This window comes from Nicotiana tabacum, chromosome 18 (assembly GCF_000715075.1).
Source record: "Nicotiana tabacum cultivar K326 chromosome 18, ASM71507v2, whole genome shotgun sequence".
In the NCBI taxonomy this organism is placed as follows: Eukaryota; Viridiplantae; Streptophyta; class Magnoliopsida; order Solanales; family Solanaceae; genus Nicotiana; species Nicotiana tabacum.
This window is the reverse complement of record NC_134097.1, coordinates 11,191,845-11,205,428: the sequence shown is the minus strand read 5'-3', so window position 1 is coordinate 11,205,428 and position 13,584 is coordinate 11,191,845. Positions and strand designations below refer to the sequence as shown.

The window sequence follows — 13,584 nt, the reverse complement described above, 5'->3', positions numbered from 1 at the left end:
TTTAAATAGCTGGGTTAAAAGTGGCTATTGCTTCACTTCGCCCGACTTCACATTCCCAACAAACAGTAGACGGCCCAAGCGCCAAGCCCTTATCATTCCTCTCTCGGACTTTTACTGGAAAAATTTCAACCATTTTCTACAATTGTTGCGTCAGTTGAGAGCAATTCAAAGAATCAAAGACAATGGCTTTTCAGATTGCGAGAAGACTCCTACGTAGCCGCGCTAGTTCGTCGATTAGGTATTTGGATCGGAGCTTCAGTTCGGAGTCCAATTCGAATTTGATCCGCGCTACTCTTTTCCCCGGCGATGGTATTGGCCCTGAGATCGCCGACTCCGTCAGACAGGTCCGGTTCGAACTTGTTCTCATATATTTTGATTTCCAATTGATTTGATGAATGTCAACCTATTTGGATCTGGTTTATAACCTGCTTTTTGACATGTAATAGTCAGACTTATTGCAAAGAATAGACCAAAATTTGAACATATTTGGATGTGGTTTATAACTTGCTTCTTAGGCTCTTTATTACTTCATTAAATGTATGGAGGAATAAGTAAATTATTAATATGTACAGATTTTCAAGACTGCTGAGGTACCAATTGAATGGGAAGAACACTATGTAGGGAAGGAGATAGACCCTAGAACCAATAGTTTTCTGACATGGGAGAGTCTTGAATCAGTGAGAAGAAATAAGGTTGGTTTGAAAGGGCCAATGGCTACACCTATCGGGAAAGGTCATCGTTCCTTGAACCTTACATTGAGGAAAGAGTTAAATCTATATGCCAATGTTAGACCTTGCTACAGCCTACCTGGATACAAGACTCGCTACGATGATGTCAATCTCATTACTATCAGGGAAAACACTGAAGGAGAGTACAGTGGTCTGGAACATCAAGTAAGTCGTCTCTTTCTATAATTATTTAAATATAGAAAAATAGCTTAGATCTTCAAATTCATTTGCATTTGTTATCAGGTCGTAAGGGGTGTGGTTGAAAGTCTCAAGATCATCACTCGTCAAGCAAGCTTAAGGGTTGCGGAGTACGCGTTTCACTATGCCAAGGCTCATGGAAGAGAGAGAGTGTCTGCAATTCACAAAGCTAACATCATGCAAAAGACTGATGGTCTTTTCCTTAAGTGTTGCCGAGAGGTAGCAGAGAAGTACCCTGAGATAAAGTATGAGGAAGTTGTCATTGACAATTGTTGTATGATGGTAGGACTAATCACTTCATTGCCATTCTAGTCTTTACATCTTATTTAAATACCTAGAATAAGTTTTACAAGACTATTCAAATGACACCTCATTTTAAATGTCCATTACTATATGGAAATCTCGTTGTGCATGACCTACTTCCCTTTTAATTTTTACAGCTTGTGAAAAATCCAGCACTTTTTGATGTTTTGGTGATGCCTAACCTTTATGGTGACATTATCAGTGACCTTTGTGCTGGTCTGATTGGTGGTTTGGGCCTAACTCCAAGGTATGTGCTTTTTTGCCTTTGAATTCTAATGTCCCATTTGAGTTTTTGTTCGGTTTTCCTGAAGACGATTTTTCTCAGTTGCAATATTGGTGAGGGAGGTATTGCTCTTGCTGAGGCTGTGCATGGTTCAGCACCTGATATTGCTGGAAAGGTTTGTATTGAAGTAGGATTTTTTTCAGAATATTTCTTTTCCTTTCTGCATGCTGGATCTCTATTTTTCCCCTATATAGCATTGAGCGTGAACAATGAAGACAACTGGAAAATATATTCAGGTCTTGGCAGTATTAGTTAAAGCGAATGCTTCATCACTTAAAGCAGAAAGTGATGTGAAGTAAGGGGGCATTTGCTTCTCATAGGTATAGTGGAGCTATGGTGTGTTTCAGACGGCAAAGCCCGAAGCGATCTGAGCAAGAGGCGATCACTATCTTGTGTTGTCCCCTTCTTTGTTTATGAACTGTTTGTTAGGAGAATAAAAAATGATACTTGCAGATAAAGCTAACTACTAGTACTGTTCCTAAAGCAATTAAATATGAAAGTTAGCGTTGCAAATTAATCTTTCCTATGCTGATTAATTACAACAACATACCCAGTATTATCCCACACCGTGGGGTCTGGGGAGCGTAGTGTGTACGCAGACCTTACCCCTAACTTGTGAGGATAGAGAGGTTGTTTCCAATAGACCCTCGGCTCAGGAAAGCATAAGCACCACATCAATGAAAATATAGACAAGAAAGGACAACACCAAAAAGCCATATAAAAGCAGAATAAAAACAACAAAGTAGTAAGATGACCAACAATGAAAGAAAACAACGGTTAGTCATAGAAATTTACTACCAATAGAATGCGAGAGTGTGTACCAATACTATCGGTATGAACAATCTAGACCACCTGCCCTACTACTCTAATCCTCGACCTCCACACCTTCCCATCAAGGGTTATGTCCTCGGTCAGCTGAAGCTACGCCATGTCTTGCCCTCCAATGTCACCTCACCCCACTTCTTACTATATCTACCTCTCCGTAGGCCCTCCAATGTCAACCTCTCACACCTCCTCACCGAGGCGTCTGTGCTCCTCCTCCTCACATCTCCAAACCACCTAAGCCTTGCTTCCTGTATCTTGTCCTCAATAGGGGTAACTCCCACCTTGTCGCGAATAATCTCATTCCTAATCCTATCTAACCTGGTGTGCCCGCACATCCGTCTCAACATCATCTCCGCTACCTTCATCTTCTGGACATGAGCGATCTTGACTGGACAACACTCAGCCCCGTACAGCATAGTCGGTCTGATTAAATTTCGGTGGCACTTCTTGTCACACAAAACACCGGAAGCAACTCTCCATTTCATCCATCCCGCCCCAATACGATGTGTGACATCTTCATCAATTTCCCCATCCCCCTGTATAATAGACCGAGTGTTTAAAAAAATGATCGCTTCATCGCTTTAAGCGAGAAGCGATGCGAAGCTAAAGTGCATTACTTGTCTGAAGTTGAGGCGACGCGATTTTCAAAAGCGATCGCTTCAACATCTGAAGCGAGAAGTGAAAAAGCGATCGCTTCAGTCAAAAGGGTCAATTTCTTTTTTAAAAAAAGATTGGGTCTTTTTTTTATTATACAAAGCATAAACCCCAAAGTGAAGACATTTCATTCTCTTCTTCCATTCCATCGAGCATCGTTGTTGCTGCTGCTAGGGTTCCAGAAGTCAGGTAATTTCTTCTTTTTTTCTTCTTTCTTCTTCTTCTCCTTTTTTTCTCTCTTCTTTCTTCTTCTTCCCGCCGCGTCCACTATTGCCCACTCTAGGGTTCTAGTGGTCCTTTTTTTTCCCTTTTATTCTTCTTATTTTGCCTTTATTTATTAATTTGTGTGAATTTCAGTTTTTAAACTTAATTATTATATTTTGAAATGTTGCTGTTTTGCTTATATTAAACTTAATTATTATTATTATTTTCAGTTTTTTTCTTTTTCTTTGAAATGTTACTGATTTCAGTTATTAAATTTAATTTAATTAAGGTGTTGCTGATTTCAGTTATATATATATATATATATATATATATATATATATATATATATATATATATATATATATATATATATATACACACACACACACACACATCATTATGTTTGTTTTTCGTATATCTTAATAGGGATATATATTGAACTTTTTGATTATTTATATTGTCTCTTTGCAAGGTTTACTTTATGTTTTTTAAGAATTGCGCTTCATTTCAATGAAGAGCAAAAGCGAGGCGAGCCCCTGTCGCTTTTTTGCGCTTATCGCTCTCAAAAGCACTGAATAGACTCAAGGTACTTAAAATTTCCTCTCCTAGGGATGACCTGCGAGTCCAGCCTCACCTCTCATTCCCCTCCCTGAGTCTCACCACTGAACTTATACTCCAAGTATTCTGTCTTGGTCCTGCTCAACTTGAAACCTTTAGACTCCAGGGTCTACCTCCATACCTCTAACCTTGCGTTTGCATCGCCTCGCGTCTCGTCAACCAATACAATATCATCTGCAAATAGCATGCACTACGGCACCTCCCCTTGGATGTGGCGCGTCAATACGTCCATCGCCAAGGCAAACAAAAAAGGGCGGAGTGCCGACCGTTGATGCAACCCCATCATGATCGGAAAATGGTCTAAGTCCCCTCCCACCGTCCTAACTCGGGTCTTTGCTCCATCATACATGTCCGTAATCACCCTAACATAGGCAACCGGTACATCTCTAGCCTCCAAACATCACAAAACCTCCCTCGGGACTTTATCGTATGCCTTTTCTAAGTCGATGAACACCATATGCAGGTTCTTCTTCCTCTCCCTATACTGCTCCATCAATATCCTAACAAGGTGAATGGCTTCTGTAGTCGAACGCCCCGGCATAAACCCGAACTGGCTCTCGAAAATAGACACACTCCTCCGCACCCTTAGCTCTACCACCCTTTCCCAGACTTTCATAGTATGGCTAAGCAGCTTGATACTCCGATAGTTATTGCAATTTTGGATATCACCCTTGTTCTTGTATAAAGGATCCATTGTGCTCCACCTCCACTCTTCGGGCATCTTCTTCGTTCTAAAATGACATTAAACAACCTATGCTTATTAATTGAAAACTAAAAATCAAATTTTCTATTTAAGTTATCTTGGGCTAGTGAAAGTTACATAATAATACTTCATTTGAGGAGTTGGGATGAATTTGTCATTTTGTAAATTGGATGTTGAAATTAATGATGTTACTTGGAATTTTGACATTGTATGTACTGAATTGCCATTTATATTTTAGTAAGTTCTGGGCTAATATTAAATAAGTGTAGTGCTTCATTTCTTGCTTATAGCTCGAGAGACTTTTGCTTTTGCTTTTGCTTTTGCGCTTCTCGCTTTTAAACACACTGCATTGGGAATTGAGAGGGTCCTATTTCTAAATTGGTGTCAATGACTAAGATGACATCCGATATAAATTGGACTATAAGGATGCAACCATTATGTGCTTGACACTCCTTCAACTATATAATATGCTGCTAGAGATTCCTCTGCCAAATAGTTGCTTGGAATATTTTAGATGCCAGTTGTTCAGTGAGTTTTGTTCTTAATCTAGTTCACTATTTGCTTCATCTGTTATCAGTTGGCATGCCATGCTTATCTTTTCCTATTGAATGCTCTCCATTGACTAGACAACCAAACTTTTCTCTGTGCAGAACTTGGCAAATCCAACTGCTTTGCTTTTGAGTGCTGTAACCATGCTACGGCATTTGGAGCTTCATGATAAAGCTGATCGTATCCAAGGTGCTGTCCTAAACACAATTGCGGAGGGGAAGTACCGAACAGGTGATCTTGGTGGTACTTCATCAACTACTGACTTCACAAATGCTATCTGTGACCATCTTTAAACATGCTCGTCCATATGTACATTCAACTTTTGCATTGGTTTGACATAATTTATGCTTGTTTCAAATATGCAATTGAAATAATTTATATTTGCTTCTGGTGACCCAAACAACACTACCTTGGGTTTCTCTGAGATCTGCTTATTAGGACTGGAATTCATTTTCAAAGGATATATTTCAAAGAATAGCATCCACCACCTGTAATTGGTGACTCATTAATTTGCAGGGAATAAGAGTTTAATCCTGTAATGCTTCTTGCTGTTCAATTCATAATTTCTGAGTTTGGTTTTCTTCAGTATCTTGTGGGATTATACTGGGGAGGTTGTTGGTTTTCTTCAGTATCTGTAGGAAAATGGCAGATCTGTTTGGTTTGGTTTTTAGTGTTGATGTTTCATTCAACGCTATTCATGATTTTCTGCCGACTGTCGAGCATGCTTCCTTTTGTGTTTGCTAAAAATTGAATAACTCTTCTGTCTGACGTTAGATTGCAATAGAGCTTTTGTAAAGATAACCAAGTTAATTTTTTCCAAATTTTGAACCAAAGGACGAACTCAATTTTTTCCTAAATATACCGCATAGTTTTTTTTGGATATGGAATTCCAAGCGCTAAGTCCAAGCTGGCTCAAACATCATTATCCAAAAAACACCGACAATTATATGAAAATGCAAGCAGATTGCATTGTTAAGCACTGATAAAGACCATAAGAACAGAAGATTGCAAATAAGTTCATGCCTAACTTGAAGAAGGTGCGAGCCAAAACAACACCAGCACCAAACTAAAAGTTCTCAAACTGCAAGTAGAACAGGCGTATATCCATGTTCAAACTGACGACTGTAGAAATTAAGCTCATAAATATCAATTGTATAATGCTGGATAGAAATGCATAAATGTAGACTCAGTAGAATATCACTTGGACCACAAGACCAAGAAATTCACAAGTCAGGTTTTTGTTCGAAAAGAATCTCCAAGAACAATATTCAGTAGGTACGAAGATGTTTTACAAGAACAATATTTTGACCTATGGTAATCATATGTTGACAACGTTTTCTAGTATTAATGGCTGACAACTATATCAAATGTTGAAGACAGGACTAAAATAATTTAGAGGAAATTTTCTAAAGCCCTTCAATAAAATAAACCCTAACCTTCCAAAAGAAAAAGTGCAGACATAAAAAACTAATTTCACTTTTGTGATCATTAATATGAGTTCCATGCACAAGTTAAAATGCTAGAGATTGATCAACAAAGCATAGTAAATCCAAAAATAGTCATTTAATACATATCTGCGGAAATTCAAGCTCCAATACTTTTACCAAAACATCAGTAGAAAACTCTACTTGATTTCATTTCGGAATAAGCTCCTAGTAAACAAAAATCAAAAATAACAGAACCCCGGAAAGTTTTCCATAAAATGTTGAACAAAACTTGAGCCCTCCACCTTAAAATCCTAACTTGGTACGTCTCCAGTGCCTGCGCTTGGCATTGTACCTGAAAAAACACAACCACAACATTTTAGCCCAATCAATGAAAGATAAAATACAAAAAGGGCTAATATAACACTTTTGGTTCCTAGATGGTAAATTATAACTTTAATCCTTATAATATCTGACTAAAAAGATTTAACCATCAATGAACTGAAATCTGAGCTTTTGATCCTTTTGCTTGTGAATATTCACGGTTTACTAGAATTATTAACCGTTCTGCAATTTAATTACTCATGTGTTACGTTTAGTTTACTGTTACTCCATATTTAAGGGTTCTAAAAATACTCTAACTACAGATGACAAAGGTTACGTTTAGTTTACTGTTATTCCATATTTAAGGGTTCTAAAAATACTCTAACTACAGATGACAAAGGTAAATATATTACAAGCAAAAGACAATTACTACCTGAGTAATTTATGCAATTACAGGAAATATGAGGGTCTATACATAGAAGTTAACATCTTATGAGGTTAATTACTTGAACAACCTATTTATACAGCATGGCAATCATTTAAAACAGGCATAGTGTATGGGAAGACTCAAACTTACCGAATTCAGACATGCTTCCTAACTTTTAGTCCTCGCGATATCTAACTAAACGCTTCAATTGATTTAAATGTGCGATTTTAATCCTTTTTTCCAGCCGCTTTTAATCCTTTAGCTTGTGAATATTCACATGTGCATTAGGATTTTTAGCCATTTCACCATTTAATTTCAGGATAATAAAGTTCTAAAAAATAGTCTAACTACAACATGCTTCCACACACATAAAGGGACCAGAAACACACACTTTTAACTAATTGAAAGTTAACTGTGCACAAGAAACAGTATACACCGACTGAACACTTCAATTAATTGAAATGTGCTCTTTTGCTCCTTTTGGTTGTGAAGTATTCACAAATGCAGTAGGATTTTTTACAGTTCTACCGTTTTGTTACTCATGTATTAGGATACCATAATTCTAAAAATAGTCTAACCTTAACATGTTTCCAACACATAAGGGACCTGAAACACACATCTTAACTAATTGAACATTAACCGTGCACAAAAGTAGAATATACCGACAGACCAAAAAATGGAGTATTATTATACCACAAAAAGAAACAAGTAGATTATATTGTGAATATTCACAAACACATTAGGATTTTTAATGTAATACGATAATATAGTTCTAAAAATAGTCAAACTTTAACATGTTTCCTACACATAAAGCAACAAGAAATACACATTTTAAAGAGTAATTGAAAGATAAATGTGCAAAAAAGGCAGAATTTACCGACGGACCACAAAAAAACACTTTATATAAAACAAGACAATGAATTTGTAAGATTATTAGGGTAAATCAATATACCTGATGGTGTTGTCGGTCCTCATTCGGATCCAATAAGGAATAGGCCTGTTCTGCCTCTGCTTCTTCGCCAGCTTCTTCTTGATCATGAATGTCTTGTGTGACGGCTGCTCAAAATTATAAGAAAAGATCAAAATAAAATAAACAAAATCGGTAAATTAAACGAAGTTTTCGAGCTACTATGTTTATGCTGGAACTTATGGAACAAGATCTCACCATTTTCACGGTTGGGGACTTCCTCCTCGGAGATGGAGCTGCTGCTGCTGAAGCTGAAAGACGGACGACCGTATGAGGATTTGTGGAAAAACCCTAGTTTGTGGTTATTTATAGTGCCTTGTTTGGAAGGTGCAGTGGGCAAACTGAAGCCCAATAAGAATACGTTTTGGGCCAGAAATCTGTAAGCCCAATAAGGATGTTTCTGAGCAGCTCAAACATAATAATGGAAGAATGCCGCACACGCAACCACTTAAATTAATAACAACCGATGAATATATAATATATGTATAATTCATATATAATACTCTATGTGTATAATCAGTATAATTTATGTATAACGGCTAGAAAAAGTAAACAGTGAATCTGGTTGGCTATCTTTATAAAGATCCCCAAACATTAAGGACCCGTTTGACTATAGATTTTGCCAAAATAAACTTGGGTTTTATTTGACAAACACATGTTTGGCCATAGATTTTGCCTACATTTTGGCCAAATTCCAAATCCTAAGCTGATTTTGGGCCAAAATATCACTATTATATTTTTTAAAAATTGCCTCAAACTTTTATATTTTAGAAAAGAGCCCACCATTTATTATTTTGTAACGATGTTGATTCGTCTTCTCGGTCATATGATAGTGTATCATGTAGTTCATTTTAAAAATGATAATTTTGTATCAAATTAATTTATGTTCAGGACTATGGTTTGCGATAGTATAATGAATGTTATTGATAATGATATTGTTGGGTATTTGTGATAGTTTTTAGAATTTGTGGGTATAAGTCATGTTTCATGTTTTTCCAAACCAAACTTCACCAAAAACAGATGTCCAAACACATTTTCATCTTCAAACTAAACTTCACCCAAATCAGATTTTTCATAATAAATTTGGGAATCTATGGCCAAACGCTAGCTAAGAGTAGTAGGTATTACAGCACATTTCATTTTCAAAGTGTTACTTTTTTTCTTTTTTCTTTAATTTTTTATTGGTTAATTGGGGGATTGGAAAACAAAAATCCTTGGGAATAAACAAAAATGTTTCTAATCTATTTGGAGTTATAGTGTGGGAGCAAGCCTTCAAGTGAAATTAATTTGAGGAGATTTGCATCTACTGGCCATTTTTGCGTTGTTGAGGAGAATGAAGATTGTATTAAAGTTAAGCCTTGCTGTCAAAACTTGTGGAGAATTAAATACATGCATGTTCTACTAATCCGACAAAATATGTGAACAATTTAATAAGATATAAGAATTAAGATTGATACTAAAGTTATATCCCGCCATCATAACTTGTAAATAAATGTAGTTTTTGTCAATCCAGCAGGACATGTGTACCTTTAAACAAGATAGGAGAACGAATATTGTACCAAAATTATGCCCCACTACAATAACTTGTGAATAATTGAACGAATGAAAATCCTTCCGGACCCGAACTAACTAACTCGATAAGTCATAAATCAACTGTAAGGCATAAATTGAGCAGTAAATGGAGGAACGGGGTTGTAATACTCAAAACGACTAGTCGGTCGTTACACTTACATAAAGGAGTATCATCAAACTCAAAAACGAATCATGGATTCTATCAACTAATTATTATTTCACAAATATTATTCGTTATTGTCCAATCTATCAGGCATACACTAACTCTGAATATAATTGTACTTTTGATAAATCAAAACAACAAACAAATCACATTGATCATAATAATTATATCAAGATTAGGAGTATAAGCTCATTCAATGAATTAGAGAAAATATTTTATATATATTCAGTACAAAAACATCTTTTCTCTACTTGGTCCGTTCAATATACACTAAGTATACTGGCACAAGAAGTCGGGAGAAGGTGCACGCGGCTCCCATTGATGACAAGATGCGGGAAGTGAGGCTTAGATGGTTCGGACATATTCATAGGAGAAGCCTAGATGCTTCGATACGGAGGTGTGAGCGACTGGTTGTGGAGGGCACGAGAAGAGGTAGAGGGCGGCCTAAGAAGTATTGGGAAGAGGTGATCAGGCAGGATATGGCGATGCTCCAAATTTCCGAGGACATGACACTTGATAGGAAGATGTGGAGGTCGAGTATTAGGGTTGTAGGTTAGGAGGTAGTTGAATCTTGCCTTACTTCGTACCATTGTAGGACTAGCCAGGTAGGGGTTTTGTCTAAGATAGCTAGTGGCAATGTTATGACTTACTATTTCGCTTTTCAGTGCAGGTCCTATTTACTTGCTATCGCTTTTGCTTTGCATCTTTCTTCCAGATTTTACGGTGTTCCTATTTTTCCTATGATTGTTGTGGTGATACTAATATTGTCTTCTATTGTCATTTTGTCTTTTTGTTTTCTTGAGCCGGGGGTCTTTCGAAAACAACCTCTCTACTCCTTCGGTGTAGGGGTAAGGTCTGCGTACACACTACCCTCCCCAGACCCCATTAGTGAGATTTTACTGGGTTGTTGTTGTTGTTATACTGTCACAAGAAGTCGGAGTAAAACCACTCCCATAATCAAGACAAATTATACTATAATCTTGTGCTTACAATCATCAAGATATTTTGCCTAATAATATCATCGATTATGAACATAGTTTATTAATTATGAGAACCGGCAATTTAATCTTCTGTGCATGAGCTAAGACTCCATACACTAAATTGTCTACTACATAACTAAAGGACATGCATGTAACAAATTATCTATTTAAAATAGTACTTTATTGAATTGAATAAATTAAATAAATAATTATTCTATAAATAATAAAACACAATACTATGTTTAAACCGCATGGTTAATAGTATATCCCAACAATCTCCCACTTAGACTCATAACCATGCGTCTACAACTCTAATACCCCTTCCTTCTACATGCTTGTCAAAAGTCTTTTGTGGCAAGCTCTTTGTAAACGGGTCTGCCAAATTGTCCTCTGACGCAATCTTCAACACTCTTGCATCACCTCTCTAAGTTATGTCCCGAATTAAGTGATATTACGCTCAATATGCTTACTCCTTTTATGTCTTCTTGGTTCTTTCGAGTTTGCAACTGCACCACTATTGTCACAATAAAGTACAATCAATGCTTAAATCGAACGAACTACATTAAGCTCATTTAGAAAGTTCCCGAGCCAAACAGCCTCTTTAGCTGCCTCAGATGCATCCACATATTCGGCTTCCATGGTGGAATTAGCAACACATGATTGCTTGATGCTCCTCCAACTTATGGCTCCACCTCCTAAGGTAAAATCATATCCTGAGGTAGATTTTCTAGAATCTCTATCTGACTGGAAATCTGAATCAGTATAGCCAATGGGTGCAAGATCACCTGAGTGATACACCAACATATAATCCCTAGTCCTTTTCAAGTACTTGATTATATGTTTAACGATAGTCCAGTGTTCTCATCCAGAGTTAGACTAAAATCTACTAACCATGCCAACAACAAAGTAGATATCAGGTCTAGTACATAGCATAGCATACATGAGACTCCCTACAACAGAAGCATAAGGGACTGCCTTCATCTTTTCTATCTCATCAGTCATTTTTGGGGACTGATCTTTTGACAGAGAGATTCCATATCTAAAAGGGAGAAAGCCTTTCTTGGAATCTTACATGCTAAACCTGGTGAGAATAGTATCAATATAAAGTGCTTGGGATAAGCCTAATATCCTTCACTTTCGATCTCGCATAAGCTTGATCCCAAGGATATGTGCCACTTGTCCCAAGTATTTCATATCAAAACGTGAGGACAACCATTCCTTTACTGAATTTAACATGCTCACATTATTTCCTATGAGCAAAATATCATCCACGTACAAAACCCAAAATATAATTTTATCTCTATCCCATATCTTATAGACACAAGACTCATTTTCACATTGAATCGATGTGTCAAAACAAGTATTACATGCTCTAGAAGCTTGTTTCAATCCATAAATGGATTTCTTTAATTTACACAACATGTGCTCATTGCCACTTTTTATGAAACCAACTGGTTGTGACATATAGATGCACTCATCAAGACTTCCATTAAGAAAAGCCGTCTTGACATCCATTTTCCAAATCTCATAATCGTAATGAGCAGCAATGGATAAGAGAATCATAATGGATTTAAGCATGGCTACTGGAGAAAAGGTTTTGTCACGACCCAAAAATCCCACCACTGGCGTCGTGATGACACTTGTCTCTAAGACTAGGTAAGTCGATTACAATTACATTTCAAGCCATTTAAAAAAAAATAGAAACTAACAGCGAAAATAGTTACAAACAACCTCCCAAGACTGGTAATATTGAGTCACGAACTCTAACTGAATACATGAAATGATCTCAAGGATTGAATACTCAATATTGTTTGAATAATAATTAACAGTACAATAAAATGGAAAGACTCCAAGGAACTGTGACGACCAAGCAGCTCTACCTTGAATCCTTGTGATCACATTTTAACTCTGTCCGAGTCTGATAGCTCCAATACCTGGCTCTGCACAAAAATGTGCAGAAGTGTAGTATGAGTACACCACGGTCGGTACCCAGTAAGTATCAAGACTAACCTCAGTGGAATAGTGATGAGGTACAGTCAAGACACTCACTAGTCTAATAACCTGTGTAATATAGTATATAAAATAATAAAAAATAAATAACAATAATGGCAACACTAATCAACCAGTGATATGCACAACAGGGCAATAAAAACACCATTAATATTGCTCAAAAAATAATAAATACAAGTACACCCAATTAAATCAAGTCCTTCAAATATAAATCTTTCGCATATATGCTTCTCAAATAATACTTTTCAGGATATAATACTTTTTAATAAATATATTTTGAATATACTCCCTTCAATTAAATATCTTTCAAATATAATTATTTTAAATAAATCTTTTTCGAATAGAATTCCTTCAATAAATATCTTTCAAAATATAATTCCTTCAAATAAGTATCTTTCGAATAAAAGTCACCCTGTGATACCTCATTTCAAAATCATAAAGTACGGGTCTAAGCCCAATTTCATATTTTCACGACACCTCGTGCCAATTTCTTTACCACAACCGCACAGACAACTCACATGCCAATATCATCATCATTTAACCACGGCACCTCGTTGTCACGCCCCGAACCTAGGAGCGAGACAAGCACCCGGTGCCTCACCTAACCTGGCGTACCAAATTGCGACTAAGGGACTCTGAACATATAATGTCA

General features: G+C 36.7%; 2 protein-coding genes across 2 annotated transcripts; one reads left to right on the top strand and one right to left on the bottom strand.

Moving 5' to 3' along the window:
• The first annotated feature begins 76 nt into the window (after positions 1 to 76).
• On the top strand, positions 77 to 5,625 carry LOC107814521 (3-isopropylmalate dehydrogenase, chloroplastic). Its single transcript, NM_001325926.1, is given in 6 exon segments — positions 77 to 344; positions 573 to 893; positions 972 to 1,208; positions 1,367 to 1,476; positions 1,555 to 1,627; positions 5,167 to 5,625. Coding segments are annotated over 6 exon segments (1,095 nt in total). The 5' UTR covers positions 77 to 182; the 3' UTR covers positions 5,359 to 5,625.
• A 516-nt stretch (positions 5,626 to 6,141) lies between these two features.
• On the bottom strand, positions 6,142 to 12,500 carry LOC107814522 (retrovirus-related Pol polyprotein from transposon TNT 1-94). The gene is made up of 7 exons (XM_075236022.1): positions 12,058 to 12,500; positions 11,814 to 11,961; positions 11,484 to 11,750; positions 11,241 to 11,346; positions 8,193 to 8,296; positions 7,320 to 7,328; positions 6,142 to 6,225 (listed from the first exon to the last, which is right to left on the bottom strand). Exons 1-7 carry the CDS (start codon positions 12,498 to 12,500, stop codon positions 6,142 to 6,144), a joined length of 1,161 nt encoding a protein of 386 aa, XP_075092123.1.
• Between the last annotated feature and the right edge of the window lie 1,084 nt (positions 12,501 to 13,584).